The sequence below is a fragment of the Puma concolor genome, chromosome B1, assembly GCF_028749965.1.
Source record: "Puma concolor isolate L17-30 chromosome B1, mPumCon1.1.hap2, whole genome shotgun sequence".
NCBI lineage: Eukaryota > Metazoa > Chordata > Mammalia > Carnivora > Felidae > Puma > Puma concolor.
In genome coordinates, this window is record NC_141670.1 from 60,153,560 (window position 1) to 60,177,192 (window position 23,633).

The 23,633-nt window shown below is 38.9% G+C and overlaps 2 protein-coding genes across 9 annotated transcripts in view; one reads left to right on the forward strand and one right to left on the reverse strand.

Moving 5' to 3' along the window:
• Positions 1-23,633, forward strand: part of CBR4 (carbonyl reductase 4) — a 138,605-nt gene that overhangs the window by 91,782 nt on the left and 23,190 nt on the right. Inside the window, exon 5 of one of the 2 annotated variants that reach the window (XM_086703914.1) lies at positions 6,211-10,850. The exons of the other annotated variant lie outside the window; for it this stretch is intronic. Coding sequence (XP_086560040.1) covers positions 6,211-6,332 — 122 coding nt within the window. The 3' untranslated portion in view covers positions 6,333-10,850. Of the gene's footprint in view, positions 1-6,210; positions 10,851-23,633 lie in introns of those variants that run through there. 2 annotated transcript variants of the gene reach the window in all.
• Positions 1-23,633, reverse strand: part of PALLD (palladin, cytoskeletal associated protein) — a 406,810-nt gene that overhangs the window by 14,260 nt on the left and 368,917 nt on the right. For 5 of the 7 annotated variants that reach the window (XM_086703911.1, XM_086703907.1, XM_086703912.1 and 2 more), the window contains 5 exons: positions 16,770-16,905; positions 13,006-13,104; positions 11,973-12,023; positions 10,590-10,811; positions 6,519-6,668 (listed from right to left, as the gene is read on the reverse strand). In XM_086703911.1, coding sequence (XP_086560037.1) covers positions 6,519-6,668; positions 10,590-10,811; positions 11,973-12,023; positions 13,006-13,104; positions 16,770-16,905 — 658 coding nt within the window. The remainder of the gene's footprint in view (positions 1-6,518; positions 6,669-10,589; positions 10,812-11,972; positions 12,024-13,005; positions 13,105-16,769; positions 16,906-23,633) is intronic. The other 2 variants (XM_025921710.2, XM_086703908.1) reach the window with 1 other exon arrangement.

Genomic DNA, 23,633 nt, shown 5'->3' on the forward strand with positions numbered 1-23,633 from the left:
GCTTTGCTACTTAAGCAAATAATTTTAATCTGAATATCTTAAAATAGATTTATATAATTTGTATACATTTTTCCTCGTTGTGTAAAACCCAGAGGACCCACAAGGGAAGTTAACATTAAGTTATCATTTCTGTGGTTAGAGAAAGATGTAAGTTAAATTCAATCTTTAACCTTGAATTTGGGGAAGCAGAGAAGAAAATTTTCTCTAACCTGGATTTGAGTTTTGACTTTCCGAAGATTTTGGCCAAATCACCAAATTTGTTCAAGCCTTTGTTTCTTCTGTAAAAACCAGTGCACTATATTTGTCTCACATGGATGTTGTAAAGATTAAATGATGTAACCCAAGATGATATTCATCTTCCAAATATCAAATGGTACTTGATGTCATAAGTTACCAAGTTACCATTATTAATCATTGCTGGTATTTTTACTGTGAGTCTGAGACATTATACATGCACAGACATGCACCAGGATGATTTTCAGGGGTCCCAACAGCTTGGTTGACTGCAGTAAATTTTTCCAAGTGGTTATACTTTGCCTGAGTATGCTTTTACCCCCCCCCCCCCCTTTTTAATTCCTTAAAATAACTCTTTTAATGAGTGTCTTCCCTGCCCCTCAGTGCTCTTAATGCTGGGATGAGCCTCAGACACCTTTGTAGGACACTCCTTAGCTCTGGAGTCAGTCTAGGTTTATAAACCAGTTCTGTCCCTTATAATTGAGTGACTTTAGGCAGGTAATTTAACCTCCTGAGTTTCCTCATCGATAAAGTAGGACCATATAGTTAATCAATCCTGCAGGGGTTCTTATGAAGATTAAATGAGTTAGTAGGCGTAAAGTACTTAGTATTATGTTTTGCACACAGTAAACACTCAAAATGTTAAATTATTATAGCACTGAATATGGATATAATTATAATAACAACCAGATGGACATGAAGTATCCCTTAGAATTGTTTTAAAAACATTTTCTTTTCAAAAAAAATTATTTTTTCATATGCAACAGGTTTTCTTTCTTCTTTCCTTCTCTCTCTCTCTTTCTTTCTCTCTTTCGGTATTAGGATATAATTTACTCCAAAGGAAAAACTTATGCTGTTGTTTGAAAGGTGCCAAGCACACGGGTATAGTCACTGTATTTATGTAATGGCTGCATTTGAGGTATGGAGATAAAAGTTGTCCTACTCAACTCTAACCACTAGACTCCACTTAGGATAAACCCTGCCTCTTCTTCCATCTCCAAAAAATAACAACAGGTTGGTATACTGCTTTGTCAAGATCACACATTTCTACAGTGTTTTCAAGATTTCTACACTACTGCTTAGAACCATATACACAAATAGTGCCACAGAGTATCTTCCTAACTACCCAAATTTAAGAAAAAGGAGTATGTCACCATTTGTCACGTTTTTAACTCCTACACCATCTTTCACTTCTGAACATAAAAGGGGAAGTCATGACCTTCAGGAAGCAGAATTGTTAGTTTGATAATACAGTATTATTGGCTAAATACATATTACTAATCAGTAAATGACCAGGAGCATTTAGAAAGCATCCAGGGGCGCCTGGGTGGCTCAGTTGATTCAGCATCCGACTTCGGCTCAGGTCATGATCTCACAGCTCATGAGTTCGAGCCCCGCATTGGGATCTGTGCCGACAGCTCAGAGCCTAGAGCCTGGAGCTTGCTTCAGATTCTGTGTCTCCTTCTCTCTCTGCCCCTCTCTGCTCATGCTCTGTCACTCTCTCTCTCTCAAAAATAAATAAGCATTTAAAAAAATTAGAAAGCACCCAAACTCATAATTTTGATATTTTTAGTTAGAAAAAAGATCCCAGAATTCACTGTAACACTGTTGAAAGGATGCCTCTGGTGTATGCAATTGAAAGTTCAGATTTTTAAGTCTGACCATCTTATTTATGAAGGTCATACAAAATTTTAATCATATTAATGTGCAAATGAACCCCAGTAATCCTTGTGACTGCTGGGCTCTGATGGACATTAATGCTGCTGCATTTGCTTTTAACTTTCTCATTTCTATCTACTTTATTATTAACACATGAAGGAGTAATGGAAGTGAATGTTCAAAGTTTGAAACGAGCCAGGAAACCTTATAATGCTAAAACAAAACACAAGCAAACCAACTTCTTAAATTTAATTCAGCTGTGTGTTACTTTTCTATTCCAAACAAATCCACGGAGTTTAAAGCTATAGAACAAGTAATAAGCTTGAATTCTTAAAGTGATTATGTATTAAACATTCAGCTTGTAAAGATTATTCATGCCTCACGCAAAGCCAATTATTTGTATAATATGGAAATAACATTTATATTTCCTAGCTTATGAAATTTAACTGTGGCACACAGGTCTTTATATAAGCTTGCCACTTGTATACATAATGCAACTTGAGGAAACATCAAATTGCAAAACAGCCCTTCCAAACTCCAAGCGCAACACAGCGTAACTTAGCAACACAACAAAAAGTAAAACATTCATGTTTAGATTTACTTGCGTCTTAAACCGAGTGTGCGATCCTCATTTTGGCATTATGTTTGGTGTAGCACCGCACAATCACTCATTGTTTCACTAAACTATGTGACTGCTTTGGTCTCTCATGAATTGCCAGAGCCGCATACATGGCGTGTGATACACAGTCCAGTATGTGCTTGGAGCTGTGGGTTCCATCCCAAGTAGAATTTGGATGCAGTCAATAATATCTAACGTGTTTCTTATTCCCCAAAGATTAACCCAGGTGGAAAAATATTCTATAAAATATTCTGCTAACCTTTAGTATTTCTCTCTTTCCTTGGTTCTCACCCTTTCTCCCGGCTGCTTTGTGTAATTATTTTCCACTGCTCAGGAAAGCCCTGCCGTCTGTGTTTCATTACTGAACTCATTTTTCCAGGCCAGCCTTTTCCTCTTTCCCTTGGTCATTCCACGTCATGTACAGTCCAGTGTACCAGAAAAAAATAGAAGGAGCGGTCTCCCTTTCAAACTGAATGCTTTTAAAATGTGAAAAAAAAGTTTAAGGTAACTAAATGCCATCAAGGAATTGGGGAATCAACTTAAGTTTTCTTTTGACTGTATGTTATGCCTTCATGATTAATGTATCCTGAAAAATTCAGCTTTGACTCTGTAAATGTTTTCCAGTGCCTTATTATCATGCTTCTTTTAAATCAAATTACAAAATGGCAAAATACTTTAATATACAATAAAAGATGTTATAAAGTAGAGATGAAATAAAACACTGTTAAACATTTCTATTATGGTATTCCTATAGCAACAAATGATAATGGTCTGCTGTTTGTCATGGTTTAAATACCTCTTTGTCCGTCTAATGAATGGTAGAGTTTGTTCCAATTTCTAGGTGATAACTCACAAAACCTACATGTGGCATATTTGCACATACTTGCTCAGTATTGAAGACGCCAGGAGAGGAAAGGAGTTTTACTCTCGAAACTAAAATCAACCAGGCAACATGCTGAGACTTGGAATGGCATGTAATACCAAGTACCCTAAATCTAAAAATTCTCTCACAGCAATTTCAATCTGAGGCCTGCATGCCCACTTTTAGGATTTCCTCAGATTCTCTTCACAAGTTCCCCCTCCTATGCCTGCCCCTGGTCCTTAGGTAGAAAAGGAGACTTAATTTAGCCTCACCCTCTTTAAGTTAGAATACTGGGTGGATCAACTCACACTGAGAGGTAGTTGGAATTCTTGGTATCAGGAAGTGCTCTGGTTACTGTGGCCTCGGAGCTCTTTGAATCTTTTGCTCCCTCTGACAGACCCAGGGCAGTCACATTACTGTTTGCTGAAATCCCAGGTGAGATGGGCATTCTGTTAGAAGGGCTGGGCTTTTGGCAACCTGAGGTAAACTGGTGCACTTCTCATTCCTTTGTCTCCTCTTCAAAGGGTAGAGGCCAAGATTGAGAGAGAGTTAAGGGAGGGACTTACCCCAGGGCTTGGTTAAAGCAGCAGAATTCGCTGGGGGCTAGGGACTGAGATGAGGGCCCTGAGCGTGCTGGGAGCAAAGCCACTTCCCAGCTTCCTGTGTGGCTCCCGTCAGCTGTGCTGTGGGTGTGGCCGGTCTCCTGCTCCCAGCTCCCTCCACCCAAGCCCACAGCTGTGGCAGTTGTGGCACGGTCACATCTGCTGCCTGACTCCTTTCCCATGGGGGTGGTAAGGAGGAGAAGCCAGGAGGTCAGAAGACCACACACCAGCAACATGTTGGGTAGAAATTCCATCCTGAACTGACTTGCCTACTCTCTAACAGTTCTGTAGGGGAGTATCTAGAAACAGAACTGATCCTTCACATCCTGATTCCACAGGCTCCTGCCAACGTTTAGGGCTGCTGCTTTAAGACAGGGTTATTAGTGTCTTTGAATTAAAATAATGACAATAACTAGCTTTTACCGAAAGCATATTATATGCCAGGTAAACCAAGTATATTATTTAAATCCATATTATTACTCTTATTTCACAGAAGAGGAAATAGGCACAGAGAAATTATGCCACTTGCTAAAGGTCACATAGGTGGTGAGTGGCAGAGATAGAAATTCAACTCAGATCTGTCTGATGCCAGAGTTCATGCTCTTAACCCCTGAATGACAACATTTAGGCTCTTCGGTAGCATCAACCCTGTCCGATATTTCTGGCCTTTGTGGTATTATTTCTTTCCCTTCCTCCTCTTCTGTATTACAAAGGGGATCTTCAGCAGCCCTCCTGTATCTAATGACTTCAATAGATATCGAATGACTTCAACTAGTTTGTCAGTAGTTTAAATGCTCAGAGGCTGGCACGCAGTCTCCAACTCTGCACCCTGCCATTGGCCATGAGCAGCAAGTCCTTCCCCGTTTAGAACTTTTCCATATGTAAAACTAGGTTAGTATAATTTGAAGAAGACTAGAAGCAGACTCATAATTGCAATTTTACATTTATGTTCTTTGTTCTATAAAACCGCTGACTCCAGTAACAGTTTAAAACATTCACTAGGAAAAATGCCTCAAAATTAACATCGGGACCAGCACTGGGGAGTGCTGGAACACAGTTAATTCGATCTCCATAATATATCCCAGGCTTTCTAGGGGACAGAGGAACAAAGGACCCAGCATGAAGAAAAAGTTTGGATTTTGTGGAGTTCTCTATTATTTTAATTAAAGGCAGAAAATTGAGAATTGAAATTTGTTAATAATATTCAAGGAAACATACTGAAAATACAGTAAGAAAAAAAAGCAAGTTGCACTTCTGTTCCCTCAAATCCTCCAAATATGAACACAAATAAGTATTAAAATGTAACTTTCAATAAGAGTTGCGCTTTTGACTATTTTTCAAGGTGATGGTCATGTATTCACCGATTGAAAAACTGGAACCTGGAGAAAGTGCATATTTACCATGGAAACTGTGACAGTGAAGTCGGCTGTGCTCCCTCACAACCTCATTTGTGGAGAATTCGAGTTCCATTCTAATCTTAGTTGTATTGCAGAAACAGATGTTTATATGACAATGTAATATTAGGACAAACATTGCACAAACTGTTAGAGGTCTATAAGCTTTGCTGAAATTATTTGTATCATTTTCTAACATTTCATGTTTCCTTCTAAAGGAATAATGAAATATGGAATGATATAAATAGATCAGAGATTTAAAAAACATAACTGGACAATCTTCATTAGTTCTATAATTGTTAATTTTAGCTTCTTCTTTTTTTTTTTTTTAAAGTGACTTCTGCTGACTTTGTAAAATTACCCTGTCACACATGGAGGTCTTAAGGTACAGAATCACTCCTTACTCACTTTTGCATCTTCTGTACCCAGCAAAGTGTATCAAATATATACAGTACTCAAAAAGGAATCTGCAGGCTTGAACTGGGGACTTGGTACCAGTAGCTGCCTGTTAAATTCTAAAGGAGTCAGCTGGTTTTTTGACCCTAAATCTAAGGGCAAATACAAGAGAAAACATTTGGATGGAAACAAATAATCCTGAATGCCATATGTAGATGCTATCAAAATTATAATTTATGTACACTTATATACGACTTAAATTCCAGTGAATTAAGTGTATCTGTATTTCTTTTAAATATCTTACTTTTTTGAGGATTTTTACTACAGCCTATTGATATATGTCACTCACTACACTTTTCTCCTTTTTTTTTCCTTCATAGAACTTAATCCTATCTGAAATTATATTATTTATGTATTTGTTTACTGGCTTACTTTCTATCTCAGGACTTTCTTCTGTCCAGCACTGCAACCCCATCACCTGCATAAGTGTACCTATGAGGCCCTCAGTAACATTGGTGGAAAGAATGCACGTCTACACTGGAATTACTCATGTGAAAAACACCTGATGAAATAGATACTAATAAAGAATTTTTCTATCTTCTGAAATCCAGATGGATGTAAAATTTGGGAAAATCATTTCAAGTCAAAGAAATAAGATTCCACCTTTTTAATTAAACAGTTCCTTTCTTCAAATAAATGCCTGTAAACACTATGCACAGAACTGAAGCCAGACCTATACCCTTAATCTTTACCTGAGGGTTTGCAGCCATAATTGTGTAATTGCCATCATCATCTAGGGTGGAGGCTGTGGTATGGAGAGAGCAGGTCCCGTCAAGATCTCTTTGAATGGTGTAGTGATCATTCTTTGGAGAGATCTGCTTTCCATCTTTAAACCAATAGATCTGTGAAAGGAAACAATGATTAAAGATTAAGGATGTGTGTAGTATTACTCTGTTTGGGGGACTGATAAGGAATAACTGTGTGATCTGCAGAGCTGATCTGAGTTTTCATGTTAAAATGTTAAACAGAACATCTGAACAGGAAATTGATTTTTGAGTGAAAAAAGTACGTGAGAAACAGGTTTAATTCTATTTTAGTTTTTAAAAATGATATATCTTGGGGCGCCTGGGTGGCTCAGTCGGTTAAGCGTCCGACTTCCGCTCAGGTCATGATCTCGCGGTTCGTGAGTTTGAGCCCTCCGTCGGGCTCTGTGCGGACATCTCAGAGCCTGGAGCCTGCTTCAGATTCTGTGTCTCCCTCTCCCTCTGGCCCCTCCCCTGCTCATGCTCTGTCTCTGTCTCTCGATAATAAACGTTAAAAAAAAATTAAAAAATGATACATCCTTATATTTTAAAAAGTATGTATGTAAGTAGGTATTCACATATTACTGACATATTTTTTTACATATTATTTATCTGGAGGGATCTAGATTGAACGTTGACAGTAATAACTTCTGGGGTGGCTTCACAGGCATTTTCCATTTTTGCTTCTATTTTCAAATGTACTGAATTAAAAATATTACTTGTAAAGGTAAAAAGGTATTTTATTTTATTTATTTAAAAAAATTTTTTTAATGTTAATTTTTGAGACAGAGGGAGACACAGAATCCGAAGCAAGCTCCAGGCTCTGAGCTATCAGCACAGAGCCCAACGCGGGGCTTGAACTCAATTGTGAGATAGATCATGACCCGAGCCAAAGTTGGATGCTTAACTGACTGAGCCACCCAGGTGCCCCAAAAAGGTTATTTTAGAGAACAGTAACAGACTCCTTACTCCATTCCACTGAACTGTGTTAGACAAAATGGCAGTGAGGAGTGAGCAACAGTTAAGGGTTGGTGGTGGGTGGAGGCCTACTGTTTTCATTCTGGGCCAAGGAGCATATGCTCAAAGTTGAGTGTTTGTCAGTTCTCCCCACTATGTTAAGAAAAAACACAGTAGTATTTAAACTTACAATAATTTTCAATAATATTTTAACTTGGTTTGATAGAAAATTAAATGTGAAGAATAAAGTAAAAAATAAATCTGGACTAAATAACACATTTTAAAATGGTCCAGTTACCTCTTCCCTAGGTCCTCCTACCTTTTGTCATCTTTAAATAAAATCACTGGCCGGCGGATCCCTCATGATTTAGTTATTATTTTGGACGGTTGAGACACAGGGCCATCATGATGAATCACAGTGTCAGCAGCCCTACCATGGCCTAGATGCAGAACTAACGCCTGCCATCAGCCCGCCTCCAGACTTCTGGCTAGGGAACTAAACAAATCCCCCTCTCTAAAGCCACAACAAGTTCTCTGTTGTCATCTGTGTTCCTTGCAAACTCAAGCTTTCCTAACTCATTCCTAACAGAAGAAACCTCCTTTAGAGCCTTCAGTTTTTAAAATGAGCTTCTTCCTTAATGTAAATCAGAATGCACATTGAGACCACAACTGGCATTCAAATTCAACTCTCTATCAAAGCTTCTGAATCTGAAAAATCTTTCCAAAGCATACATTTCTAAGAAAGGACAGGCTAGAAATATATAGCACTAAATAAGGGCATGAATAATCGGGATCTGACTGCTGTAACTCTTCCAACCCCCATTTTTCAATTAGCTCTAAATTTACAGCCTGTATTGTTAATCCGCAGAACTAAAGATGAATCACCAACTAGACTAATAACTCTCAGTCTTAAAAATTAAATTATGTAAAGCATGATACTTCATAATTATCATTCTCTGCTTGGTGGTTTTATTATTTCTGATGGAACCCAGAAGCTGTGATTAGAACACAGTTTCCTCCTTTTGCATTCTGGCCACTATGCCAGTTCTTCAGAACTGTTTCTTTCCTTTAATCCTATTCCTCACCTCTGCTATATCTGGACTACAACTTTCAAATGAGAATTAGGAAACAGTCCAACAATTTTACCAAGACTGTTGATGGAGAGGGAAGGGGAGGATATACAAGATGAAAACAGGGTGAACTAGAAACGCCTTTCAACCTTCTCATGTCTCAGTCAGAACAAGCATGTAAAAGGCAGAATTTTTTTTTTTTTAAAAGCATAAGCTAAAAGAAAGGATGTATTTTTTGGAACATGCTGAATATTCCACACTTTGATAGGGAGGGAAGGAAAAGAGCGGCAGTGAGGACAGGAGGAAGGAAGGGGAAGGAGGAAGGAAAGGTGAAGAAGAAAATCTAACAATAAAACGTTCTTAAAAAATTAAGCCTTAAAGCTGTGAAACATTGAAATTCATACCAGAAATGCAAAATTATGTTAAAAACAACAGCTCATCTTTCTGGTGAACATGGTGTTTTTTAAAATAAGAATCGGTGATCTTAGAACTTAAGCAATGATCTTAAGCCTTGAGTAAGATTTAAAAATAACAAGGGATTTGTGAATATTTTGGAAGCTTAAGATATTTGGAAACAACAATATCTTGTTGAGTTTCATTCATAAGCTGCAAATTTATTTTTAGTATGTGCATTGGATATCATATTTGTGAATACACAGCAATTATCCAAATCATGTCAAGAATAAAGAAGTTTTCTCTAACAACAGTTTACTTTAAAAGTCTCATTTTATTAGCAGGGGGATACATATGTAAAATTTTAAGGCTATTTTCTTTGCTCTTTTTTCTATGACACCACTGTTAAACTTTTAATTTCAGTGAGTGTATTTTCCCTTCTATATGCTTATTGTACAAATTTGCCTGGCCTTTGGTACTGTCCTGTTTTTTTCATTGAAGTTTCTATTTCTTTTAACATTGTTTCAATCATTTTAAACACAGGTATTTTACAGTTTGCTTAAGATTACCCAACACTGCACAATACTTAAGCTTCTATTGTCTTGTTTCTTGTGCTATTGATTCTCCTTATTGTTGCTTATTTTCTCCTATGGTCTGTAAGTTTTTACTGTGAATTTCTTTTTCCTCCCTCTTACTCTACAGAAGTTTGATATGCCCCAAACTGTGAGAGTGTTCTATAGGGCAGTTTTTGCTTGCTTCTGCCAGAAACTTAAGGATTTTAATCCATCCTGGACTAAATTTCCTATTAATTTCTCAGCTTTTGGCTCCATATCATGTGTTAAAGTAAATTTGGAGTTTCAGTTTCTCATGGGTATCTTTTTTATTCTTTTCTCCCAAGTTCTAGGGAAAAGTGTAATCTGTGCATTGTTTTCTGGGCTAGTGAGCAGTTAGTTATTCTTGTCTCCCTTTAGAGACAGGGCAATGCTTTATCTAGCATTTCCATGCATCTGTAGAAAGAGGGCTCCCATCTAGGTCAGCCTAGACTACCTGAGTGTCAGAAGTTCCTTTGATTATCCTTTCTCAACAGTATTCTGGCCTCTAGCCCCTTTATAAATACAGGAAGGCTTGGTTTTATAGATTAAAGACCTGAAGTTTTTATAATCCATGGTAAACTTTATTTCTTTGTATGGTACACAGCATGGGGTTCGTGTTCAAGCCTGGCCACTCACCAGCTCCCTGACCTTGGGCAAGTTGATTAAACCTCACTGAGCGTAGTTCAGTCATCAGTAATTTGGGAGTGACACTGATAATATCACATGAGGAATAAATGATGTAGGTGTATGAAAAGCTCCTTGTCAATTATTTAATTGTTATTCTCCTATTCTATTCTTCGAACCCAAACTCTACCCTTCTTCTGCTCTTTCTGGTTTCTAATGCCTCCTGAGGAAGGCCTTGAACTTAATAGTACTTTAAACATTTTACATCATGGGTACTGAGAAAGGTAGTCTGTATCTCTTCCTCCTATTATACATGCTGTACTTTTGAAGCCTAATTTTTCCTCAGAAAACAGGACTCTTAAAAAGCCATGTTTTTAGCTTACCTTTGGTTTTGGATTCCCAGTCACTCTGCATGTGAAAGTTACAGGCATTCCCTCAAAGATCTTGTAATGTTTCAGTTTCATCTCAAAGAACGGTGCCACTCCATTTTCCACAGGTGCATCCCCATATTGGACGTCATCACCTGATTCATCCACAGGAGACCTTTCTAGCCTGTACTCGATTTCACTGATGAGTCTCTGTTCACAGCTGGAGACTTTGTATTCCTACATCAGGTAAAAATAAAGGTCATGTTAGCAACCTCAGTTTCTTGTGGTACAGTGTGTCTCATGAGTCTTACCCTCCCCTCCAATAAGGCACTCAGAAGACAGTGATATTTTTACCATGGAGCTTAAAAACAAGTCTGAGCCCAACTCAGTCCCATATAAAACAAAAAAACATCTGGAAGTAAGTATATATGATATTTCAAATTGTCTTCAAGTCTTATCATCCTCCTCCCCCAAAAAACTATGAAGATGAATTTCTTTCTCTTGTCTCTTGGGGGGTAGGGGGAAAGAAAGAAAAAGGCAACAGCTTTATATTCTCAAACTGTTCATAAGAATAAAACCTGATGGAACACTGATTTCTTTCTGTAGAGTAAAAGCTGATGCGGGAGGGGGGGGGGGTGCTGCAGCTCTTCAGAAGGGTAACAGTACATGTGGCCAGCAGCTGCAATATTACATAGCATTTTATCAAATGAATAATGGGAAAAATGGCATTTCTTTTCACTCATAACAGTCCTCGGCCACAAAGCCTCTGAACTCCTCCTCAGCTGTGCAGCTATTAGGAACTATTCTCCACCAATGTTTCAAAGAAAAATGGGATTGGCAGTCTAGTCAAAACTGTGATTAAAAAGACAAAAACAAAGTACCCATCAACATCCTGTGGTGATCAAGGAGGACCCTACAGTTCTCTTGCTTACAAAGCACAGTGAACACAAGGCAGCCCATTAGAAAATACTCTCTATTTAATTATAAATAAAAGATGTTTCAGCTAGGTTTTCCTTAAAGAAGTTACTCAACCTTTAAAAAAAGTTTGTCGTCTTGAGGGAAGAAATACAACAGTATGAATAAAACTGCAAATGAGTTGTTTTAATTACTATCAAATGAATCAGTTTAAGAATGGGCATGTTTATCCCTAGAAAGGTACAACAAATGAGAAACAATTCACAGTTCAGAGTGTCCACTAGTGACAGAAGCAAATTCAAGTTCGTAAATGTATGACACAAATCACACTGCAGTAATTTTGTTCATCTGATCTTAGACACTGGTCATAGTATTTCCAATTAAGATGTGGCAGGAAAGATAGATATGCAGGCAAACAAAGAACACGAGATAACAGATACAGTGAAAGACCAGAAGGAGAAGAAAGGTGAAAAGCTTATTAACCTTTTGACCATCCAGAGGACTCCCTACAGAAGCATGAGGAGACCCAATTTCCTGTAATGGTAGAAAAAAAGAAGTGAAGACTAGTGACAGAAATAAGAATCTAGCAAGATACCTAGTTTTAAGTGAAATTTTTGCAGTAGCAATATTTAACACAGAAAAATCTTCAGATATTAAAGGCAGATCCATTTTTTAACATCTATAAGAGTTGACTTGATCATTTAAACAGGTTTTAAAAAGCCTTCTTTAATCTTGAGACTACATTTGGAAACTCCAAGCAGAAACAGTGCAGATTATAAAACAGCTTACATCAAATCCATGCAGTGACTTTTTTGGGGGGAACAAAAATAGCATTTTAGGTTTTCTGCTGATTAGTGACGTATAAATGTATATGTGAAGGAAAATAAAGACATAATTTTTCTATAAATAAATAGTTTACTTTGACTAAATATTCACTGGCTGTTTCAAATAATTTCAGTGAAATATGTTTCTCCACACAAAAGGATTTTGCATGAAAGCACAGGACAGCAAAAACAGAAAGATACTTGAAGGGAGAATAAAGTGATCAACAGGAAGATAAAAAGAACAGTTATCACCGACTGCAGTAACTCTAGCAGTCACTTAACACACTGTTTGGCACATGGTATGTGCTCAATAAATATTAGCTATGACCTTGACTGATGATGTTAATACTGCTTTTCTTTGACTTTCCCTCTACTTCCTACAGAATTGGCCCCAAGAATAGTGGCCATGAAGACTATGGGGAGAGGGAACAGAATAATTATTATATTTCTAAAAAGTCCAGATGGGGGTGCCTGGGTGGCTCAGTTGGTTAAGCGTCCGACTTCAGCTCAGGTCATGATCTCACGTTTCGTGAGCTCGAGCCCCGCGTCGGGCTCTGTGCTGACAGCTCAGAGCCTAGAGCCTGCTTCGGACTCTGTGTCCCCCTCTTTCTCTGCCCCACCCCTGCTTGTGCTGTCTTTCAAAAATGAATAAACGTAAAAAAAAAAAAAAAAAGTCCAGATGAACACAGTACCTGATTAGCTGTTTCCTCTTCTGGCTCCTGAATATTAAAAACAGTTGCACTGTCAGCACCTAGTAATCGACGAGCCATTCTTTCTTCATATGTTAACCTCTAGACAAAGTAAGTCACAAAAAAGACAAAATTAGAAAAGTCATAATTATATACTGCCTGATGAAAAAGAATTTTATTTATTCATTTTTTTTAAACTGAATTGAGAGAGACAGAGAGACAGAGAGACCGAATCTGAAGCAGGCTCCAGGCTCCAGAGCTGTCAGCACTGAGCCCAACGTGGGGCTCAAACTCACGAACCATGAGATTATGACCTGAACCAAGTTGGAGGCTTAACCCGCTAAGCCACCCACATGCCCCAAACACTTTTTAAAGTTTATCTATTTATTTTGAGAGAGAGAGAGCAAATGTGAGCAGGGGAGGGGCAGAGAGAGGGAGAGACAGAATCCCAAGCAGGTTCCATGCTGTGAGTAGCGCAGAGCCCGACATGGGGCATGAAACCACAAAGCATGGGATCATGACCTGAGCTGAAATCAAGAGTCAGAGCTTAACTGACTAAGCCACCCAGGCACCCTGAAAAAGAATCTTAAAAAATGAGTTTTGATATTTTCTGTAACTATTTTCCCCTCAACCTTCAGATACCTATATATAAAAGGAGTCTCTTTCTTTCCCTTCCTTCAGTTGTTCAGTCTGTCACCTCTCCTTCTGGTCTTTGTGGCTTAATATAGTGTTGGGATATGAGGTAACTAATCTTGAGAGCCACTGACTGATACAGCACAAATTTAAGGTGAATATAATAAGCAAACAAGGCAGAAACCACATAGGAAATATGTGTCATATACCAATCTTTAATGGTAAATATATAGACAAAAGAGATATTCAAATAGCAAAGTATTTTTTTAAGGAAAGGTTATTTTCATAACCATCCACAGCTTCAAAACAGCCTGGTTAGCTCCAAGCCTCTGATAAGGAATTTTAGACCAGCTGGCAGTGATGATCCTCTCTGTTTCAGGGTTCTCACCTCTAAAGGCACTTCCCAGGCTGTCTGTGTGGCAGGTGAAGGTAGGCAAATAGTCCACAGAGAATGACTGCACATGGCTGAATTAGCAAAAGGACTGTGAGGGACGCTTGCCAAAGCTAATCTCCACAATTCGAGATTCTACTCAGATGCAGATTGCTTGCCCATCAGGCAGAGAAAGTGGTAAAGTTTTCACGTATAGCAGCCAGTGCTCTGGATCCGGCCAAAACATATTTGCGGGGCCGTTCTTATGCCAACGTGTTTGTTCTGTCCAGTGGGCTGTTTCCTGCTTTTGAGTGTTGGTCCTAAAAAACCTTAGAATTGACAGTTCTAGGAGGAACTTTCAGAGACCCTCTGTCCCACGAAGGGCATTTTACAAACAAGTGTTTTATTCAAAAGAGAGAATTAGTAAGACGGAATCTTAAAAGAAAAAATAGACAAGTTATTTCAGTAAGCTTCCAAACTTCTGAACATCGATGCAAATTCTATTGGAAACTCTCTAATCAGGAAAATATGTTGAATAAATTTACAGTTTCCAGTAATTGCTGGTTCTAGTCCCAGCTGAAACCGGGAAGTGAAACAAGTCAGTGCCAAATGACAAACAGTCCCGAAGTTCAAATTATTTCATTTACTGAAGAAGAGGCAGGAGACAAGAAGAGGTAGAGGCAGGTGTTTCGTGCATGGGCTGCCTCAGGCCACTATGTTATTATTTAAATTAATTTTCTCACATCTGTTAAAGAATCATTGAATTCAAGTTTTCAAAAGGAGTTTTAAATACCTGCTCTCTTAAATGCCTCTAATGTTTTCATGGAGAGCTGTAGCAATATCAAAGGTAGGAGTGGAATATTTTCCACTCTGTTTCTTATAAGCAGAAATATCAACTAGTTATACTAACTCCTTTCCCACAATGTACTTGCTACCATTAAAAGCCAGATTTACTTCAGTTTTGTTTCTAAACCACTAGGCTATATGGCTATCCAAGCCCTGTCTACAGAGGACAAAAATAAGTAACAGAATAATATGCAACACTAGGAAAAAGTTGTCCTTTTAAACTCTCAAATGTGGAAATCCATGGGACGTGTGAATGTCATTCACTGCTAAACAAAGAAATATAAATATATAACATAATATACACAGTATGATATCACAGCCTATAGAAGTCTTAAGACTCTTTAACCAAGAGAATCTTAGCCCATAAGGAATATTTAAACAAAGGTCCAGAAAAACCCAAAAAACTGGAGAAATGCCTTTACCTGGCTTGAATAAGTTCCCGTAAGTATTTGCTTTAATCTTTCAAAGGCTTTCATTGACGGAGCAGGGAAAGCTTCCTGCGTATGTGTATTTACACATGCAATTACTTATTTCAGGGAAAAAATATTTCCCCTTTGTGAAAATCTTCTATTCTCAATGAAATGAATGACTAACACAAGATCTCATTAGAATTTTAATCTTCCTGAACTCAGATTAGGATGCCCTAATAATTAAAAGCAGCATTCAGCACCCCTCCTCCATCCTCCACCTTTCTAATCAAACATGGTCTGTTCTCACATTTTTATTTATCAATGTGAGATAATTAAAATTCCTGGAAAACATATTTAACATAGAGAGCTTTCTACTCTGAAAAAGGTATCTGAGAGGGAGATTTTATACAAAGACGCCCTTTTCTTCTACTTAAGAGCCAGGCAAATTTTTCCAGTGGCAATTCCAAAATAAAGCCACAAAAGGCTCCTTTCCTTCACCTGGGAAATCTTATTTGCGAGACTTGTTCTTCCTGTCCCCTTAAAAATAACCTGGATGTGGTAAGAGGAGGGTCAATAAAAAACAAAAAAAAAAAAAAACAACTGATGAGAAAACATTTAAGTCCAATGGAGGAATTATCTATCTATCTATCTATCTATCTTTAATTTTTTTTAATGTTTATTCATTTTTGAGAGACAGAGAAAGAGCATGAGTGGGGGTGGGGCAGAGAGAGGAGACACAGAATCCGGAAGCAGGCTCCAGGTTCTGAGCTGTAAGCATAGAGCCTGACACAGGGCTCAAACTCATGAGCTGTGAGATCATGACCAGAAGTTGAATGCTTAACTGACTGAGCCACCCAGGTGCCCCAAATCTACCGTACAGATACTATACTAAACCTGCTCTACAATTCTGCCCCCTTAAAATGTAATTCTTTTTTTTTTTTTTTTTTTCTTGAGTTTAGTTGTCTGGCTTTGACAAACTAGAACAATATTGTAGAACAAGCATTACTCCTTCATTACTGAATCATTATCTATTTATGGTCTAGTAGGACAGTCTTAGACTTCAGGGGTTGTTTCCTTAGTGAAGATAGTTTTTGTGTAGAAGCAGTACATGTCTTAGAATACATGTCTTAGATACAAATCATTCCAGAGCATGCCTTCCCCCTCCTACCCAGCCCAGGTCTGTTCCTTTTTCTTTGTAATGTTGCAATTCCTCCTTTGTTTTACTCCCCACCTTAAAATCAGCCTTTCCTCTTTATCTCCAACTTGCTATCTTCACTCCCAGAATGTTTTTCATGAATAGGAGGAAACAGTGAAGGCTGAGTAGAGGGAAGGCTTTCTACTTTCCTCCCTTTCCCCCAGATTCAGGCCATAATGCTAAGAAGAACACTGAGGTTTAGGGGTAATGAAATCATTTCATGGACAGATTGCAAGAACCTAAGTCAGGGAAGAGCTCTCTGATGTGGGTAGCTAATATTCCAAGTACAAGCCCCAAATCTGTCTCTCCATACCGGCTGGCCATTGTTCAGGAGGTCCTCCTTGAAGCGAAGTTTTCGTTCCAGGTCTTGAATGACAGCATCCTTTGTGCCTTGAATCTCCTCATCAGAAGCTATTCTAGCGGTTCTATTGACTTTCTTTGGAAATCCCCTGTAGGACAAAAGCACAAGACAATATGGTCAGTTGTCAGGCATTCAAGTTCAACAAAGAGAGTACAATGTATCAACGTATCCCACTCTTTTCTAATGTTACATCTATTCCAACTAATTATGGAAGGAACCATGAAAGCTGCTTGCAGTGTTCAGGTAACACTAATTGGAACCAGCTTTCAGAGAAAGTGGAAATGCCTTAGGGAGTGTGTCTCAGGTGGTCAGATACATGCCAAGGATAGGGCAGGCCTGTGTTTCAGTCCCAGGGAGGCAGCAATGTAAAGTGAAAAGACAACGATTTGTAATCACAGGTTTAAAATCCGGCTCTGCCTTGTATTAGGTTTGTGACTTTGGATTAGTTTCTTAACATGTTTTATAAACAAATATAAAAATATATGCCATATAGGGCTGTTGAGAAGAGTTCAAAGAGAACATATTTCTTTCATACTTTCAGAAGTTCAGTCCTTCTGATCCTTTGTAATCAACTTATTCAACAAAGTGTCTAGCTCATTCTAAGCAAATATCGTTTGTTACCTTCCCTTCTATCCTGATTTGATTAGAGGAGGTCAATGTTATAAAAGGTCTATTTTATACTAATGGGCCCTGGAAGGTCTGCAGGCCCCGCTCTGCAGGGTACTCCTCAAGCCTCCTAAACCCCCTGGAGAGCCTAGGGCTCTCAGGTGACACCTCAGAATGTTTCTTTCCAAGGACAGCAACAACGTCGGAACATGTGAGCCAGGGGTCGCTGGGGCTGGATGCTTGATGGGTGTGGTATTGCTTTTGTTGGTGCTGTAAGCAATTTGCTTCCCACTTCTCTTCCTTTGCCCTCACAGGGCTGTGAGTAAAGATTCAACAGAAAGAGAATACTATACAATAGTGAAAATGAATGACTCATAGCTACCCTATCACCAAAGATGAATCTCAAAAACATAATGCTAAGCTAAAACAAAGCCAAGTTGAAGAATACATAAAGTATGCTTCCAATTATAAACAGGCAAAAAGCTCAGCAGTCTTCTGCCAAGGTAGGGGTTCTCAAAGGGTGGTCCCTGGCCAGCAGCTTCCGCGTCACCTGAGAAACTGTTAGAAATGCAGATTTTTGGACTCACTCCACACTTGCTGAGTCAGAAACCTTGGGGTTAGGGTCCAGCAGTCTGTGTCTTAAGCCCTCCAGGTGATTCTGATTCATAAAAAAGTTTGAGATATAAACTTAGGGAAACACACATATATAAACCATTAAGACAAGAGAAGGATTAACTCTGAAATTCAGGGTAGTGTTAGCTTCTAGGGATAGTTGTGAATACGACTAGGGAGGGTCATGTGGGGAACCTTCAAAGATACTAGAAACAGGTATGACTTTTATTATTATTCTTTTAGACTATATATATACATTGTATATGCTTCCTCATTTAGCTTATATGTTTTATGATAAGACATTTCTAAGTTAAAAAAAAGGTTTACTGCAAATGAGTCAAGGCATCCTGTGCCTGATACCACCTTACTGATATGGTAGAAAGCACTAGTAAGGCTGAGGATGTCATTTAACACTGAAGTTCACCAAACCCTCTGCTTCTCACCATTTCACCCCAAAATGCTGGGAACAGCCAATCACTAAATATGCAAGAGAAAGCATAAGCATCCTGTAACAGCTGTGTACTCGGCCCTCATCAGTAATACTGAGGCCTGGGCTCCTCCGGTCTATTCCCCTTTGTTTCCTTGCAGAGCTTCCCCTGATTTTGCTGGGTGTTCACCCCTCAGTGTGACCACCTCCCCAAGGTGACCACCTCCCCAAACTCAGGGGTGAGTGATCTAAGTTAATTTGAGTGGTCCCAATCTCCTGGATGGTGATTAGTATAGCCAGAGACCTGTGATGGAGCCCTGGCCAGTGAGATTGGAGAAATGAGGGTGGGAGAGGGGGAGATGCTCTAGCTAAAAGTTTCTCATCTCTAAAAAGAAGCACACAGGAAGAAATACGCCTCTTCTTTCAATGGCTGCCATTATGTCAAAAGGAAATGCGCAAAACTGCTGCAGCCATGCTGACCACAAGGGGCTAATGATGACCGTCTGGAAGGACAGAGACCCTGGAGCCCTTAACCCACCGTGGAACTGCCTGACCCCATACTAGTTATGTAAATCAATAAACCATGTGCATTTAATCTTCTGATACCTATAACAGAAACTACCCTGACAGCTTTTCCAGGTCCTTTCTTTCTAGTCACTTGCCCCAAAGTTCAAGTGGGAGGGTGTTAAACATTGGTATTAAAGAAAATACTGTGATATCCTGTGTTTGAATATCAAGAATGAGGTCAAACTTCGTTGTATCTTACTCACTGGGAGTTGATCTTGAATTTTAAGGAGCTGGGCAGTGAAGCTGTGACATATTAACAACAAGAGCCATAGAAATAGTGATTTTTAACCTCAATTTTTAGGACCATATAATCGGTTAACAAAAATGTGCACACATTGCCAGCTTCCCTGAGCTGGAGCCTTTCTCCCTTCCTTTTTTTCCTCAAGATGGTGTCATCAGCCTTCAGGCTTCAGTTTTTTTTGTCTCCTTGGAAAGGAGGACCCTGACCCAGTCTACCCATGTTGTATTGTAACATGTTTGTTTTCTTCATAGCACCTATCAAAGTTTATTAATGTACGTTCTTTTTAAATTGTCCCTCTCTCACCATGCCTCTTTTGTCCATGACAATGCCTGCCAAACAGCAGATCCTCAAATAACATTCATGGAATTAGTGAATGGATGCACTATCTTCACTTCTGACCTCTCTCTTCCCTCCTCAGGCAAGAAAAATTATGCCAAAGCTATCCATATAATCAAACCACATGTAAATAAGTTAGGCTCAGAACAAATACAAATTACATAGTTTTGGGGGAAAAAAGTTCTACACTGCTTTTGACTAAAGCCTTACATCTGAGAACTGGAAGAGGTAGGTTTTGAAGTCACCTGAAAGGCAACATTAAAGCTAGCTCTGTGTTACATCACTTATTATTGGGAACACACAGGTTCCCATTATTTTACACTTGACAACATAAATGAGTTGCACAACTCCGTGATGATGAGCAGCCTCTGATGACAGATGCTTCACTGTGTTTCTGCAGGCAGAATACACTGAGAGCCATGTTCCTTGCACCAGTAAGAAAGAAAGGGGCAAAGGGCGGCTATCAAGGGCAGAACAGATCATCTAAACAATATAAACAGGGAACTGCTTTTGTAAAAGACAGCCCCAAGTCCCCTTGGACAAGTAAACACCTGTCTATTCACTACAGAATAAGTCCTGTTGCTTAAAAAGCAGTTCTCAGTATCTTTGACTCTTTAAGGGACCTGAGAACACCTGCCCTAGGACATTTCATAGAGAAGCCGTTCACCTTGGTTTGGATCCCTGCCACCCAGGTATTTTACTGTTTCAAAGAGTACAATTAAAATTACTCTTTGACCCAAATAAAAACCCTGGCCATTCTATATTTCTCTTAACAAGGTGATTCCCTAAATGTATCAAGATCACAAGCATTAGAAGAGCATTTGCTTCATCTCTATTCCCCGCCATTTTAAAGACATTTTCTTTGACTCACAGAATTTAAGGTACACATAATTTCTTGGTTCTGAACAATTAACACTGAAATCAAATCAATCAACTAAAAGATTTTTAAATGTCTAACAGTCACTGACAAATATTTACTGAGTATACAGCAAGGCACAATGCTAGGCAAGCATCAATATGAGTTCTGTTAAGCCTGAAATTCAACAGTTGGTTTGTAAGACAAGCAATTGTGTCACCTGATGACACCTTGGAATTCTAGGCAGTAGAAGTTCTATACATAAAAACGAAAAATAATAAAACAAAAGCTACATCACTGTAGTCCCAACACTATGTGACAAGAAGATAGCCAAATCCTAATGGGTGACCTTTGATCTCAAGGGGCTGATAAGTTGGAGAATAAATTAAGGAACAAACTATGTCATGGTGATTCTAGGAGCAATAGGAGTAAAAAAAGTAGGAAAGAATGCTGGCTAGACTGACTGCAGAGGCTCTGTGAAAGAGGCAGTATCCAGGATCTTGAACCATCATAAGGATGTAGATAGGTGGGGGGGGGGGGGGAGGAAGGAATTCTGAATCAGCATGACTAAAGGTGTAGAAGGGACAATCTCTTATTTTTTACTCCCTAAAACACTGGGGCTTGGGCTAGTTACTTATGTCTATGTGCCTCAGTTTCATCCTCTGTAAAGTGTAAAATGTGGGTATTAATAGCATGTACCTATAGGGTTATTAGGAAAATGACATGAACTAATACATATTGAGTATTTAGATTGTGCCTGGCATACTAAGAGGGGCTCTGGAGAGGCCAACAGAAACTACCCAGTATGGAACTGAATCACAGAGATGAAACTGGCCAAGGAGAACGGAATGAAGGCCATAAAGGAGTTTAAAAAGATGCCAAGAACTCTTGACCAATTTCCAAAAAGGTGCAAATAACCTTTATTGATTGGCTTTTCAGTGTTCAGCTGTGTTCTGAGTGCTAGCAATACCATGTTTATTTTCCTGTAAAACTAAGGGACTGAACTCAGAAAAATTATATTCTATGGTGGGGATGGCAGAGAGAGAAAGGAAATAGAAGAGTGAAAGGAAGGGCATAGCAGGAGGTGGTAAGTGCCATGAAAGGACGGGAGTGTGAGTGGATGACTGTATTACACAGTGCAGTCAATCACAGGTCAGAGGAGATGACAGAACCATTGAGGCCCAAGTGACAGAGTGAAGACTAGAGGGAGAGCGAGGCAGTGCAAAGGTCTCAGGGCCTGAATGAGCGTGGCAGGGTCAACAGGGCATTGTGAACCCTGAGAAAAGAGGGGTAGGACACAATATTTCTCACCCTTGTTTTAATATGGAACCTTTTTTTCAGAGAGTATCTCATTTGGACTGACATAATTCAGAAAACACTTCAAGCAACTGTGTTAAAAACTGAGCACAGAGTTAAGGGTTCCTATATAATGTTACAGTAGAAAAGAAAAATAGTTGTAAGTTTTTGAGGCAGAGCTTCGGCAACTGAGTTTGTTTTCCTGTAAGATGAATTCTTTGTTGGAGCCTAATGTAAGATGGCTGTGGCTGGTTGTCCCCAGTGGCACCACTTTTGATAAATGAAGAGCAACAACTCATTAGGAAATTTTAACAAGAGAATTTGATGACAAAGAGGTGATCTCCTTTCATGATGGTTTGTACAATTAAAAATGAAATTGCTTAAATGCTTATTCAAAGTAAACTGTTACTAAAACCACAACTCTTCACAAAAACTCATCCTCAGAAGCAAATCTTAACCAGTAAACAATTCATGCAAGCCTCCCACACGAAATATAAATACTTCAGTGTATACACAATTCAGCCCAACTGTGCAAAAAATATTACTGATCTGTTTACTCTAGCTTAAACAGTAAGTCACTTAACATTTTAAAATAATATTCATGTGGTTGGGGGTAAGAACTTCTCAAGCACACACACATGCATCTGGAAGGTAAAATCTTCCAGATTCAAACACCACCAAATCCTGGGAGGTTTTCTTTCTTTTTCTTTTCTTCTTGGCTACTGAATAATCTTGAAAGCATCCTGCCCTTGATACAACTTCTGAAAGTCCTCTTATTCTCCTCTTCTCATATTCAGTGATATCTAATAATAACTAAACTCCACAACATTTCAGAGGAAGCAAAATCATTAACATGTTGGCATTTAGGTATCCCTCATATCCACGAATGTAATATGTGAATTAATATATGAAAGAGCCCAAGATACCCAAACTGAATTTTTGTGTATCAATTCTATTTTCTTACTAAATTCTATGACAAAGCCCAAGCTGTTAGAGTACAAATGGATAAACTGAGCTCTTAAAGGAAAATAGGTGACTATAAAAATATTAAGTTCTCTTCACGTTACCTTTTGGGTTCTTTAAAGGATATACTCACACATGTGTGTTCACTATACCTACTTGGTACAGAGCCATCTGAGATGAGCAGGTCTGATTCTGACCTGTTCCTGGGGCAGACATTTCAGCAGATCATCATCAGTCACAGCAGACCCCGAAAACTTGCCTACTCATTTGCTAGGAAATACTTGTTCAGAATTGGATGCAACTTTCTGTGCAATCCTCTAGGATACTAGACATTAATGAACCCAATAATGAGACCCTGGGAAGGTCCTCAACCCCTTTGGGCCTCTGCCTCTCATGGGGAGCGACAAGGCCCCCACCTACCCCCACCTACCTGTTTCCTGCAAGGGGGGAGAAAGACAAGAATGAGAGAATGTCTGCAGAGTCCAATGCAGCTTTTGTCTTTTCTGTTAGTTACTATCTAACCACTATCTTGACTTCAAAACTGCCTAAAACACAAATAAATCTTTACAAACTGTTTCTTAGGGGATTTTGTTTTGTTGGTCTGCAGCCGTTTTCTTTAATCAAGAAATAGCAGACATCAGACTTAACTGAGATCAACCTGGGCAATACAGCCAAGGTTAAGTCACTCCCTCTTTGCTTAGGCTTATTCCAGAACCCTGGGGAATCGCTTCACCTCTTGGTGCCCTCACCTTGCATGTAGAGTGATGACAGTGTCCCCACCTACCTGTTTCTTATAAATCAGGGTGAAGGAGAAGGACAATGAGATAATGTCTGTAAAGAGCTGGGCGCCTACAGAATAAAAGCTCTCATTAATACATGTATATAAAAGCTCTTATTGACACTCGATTTAAC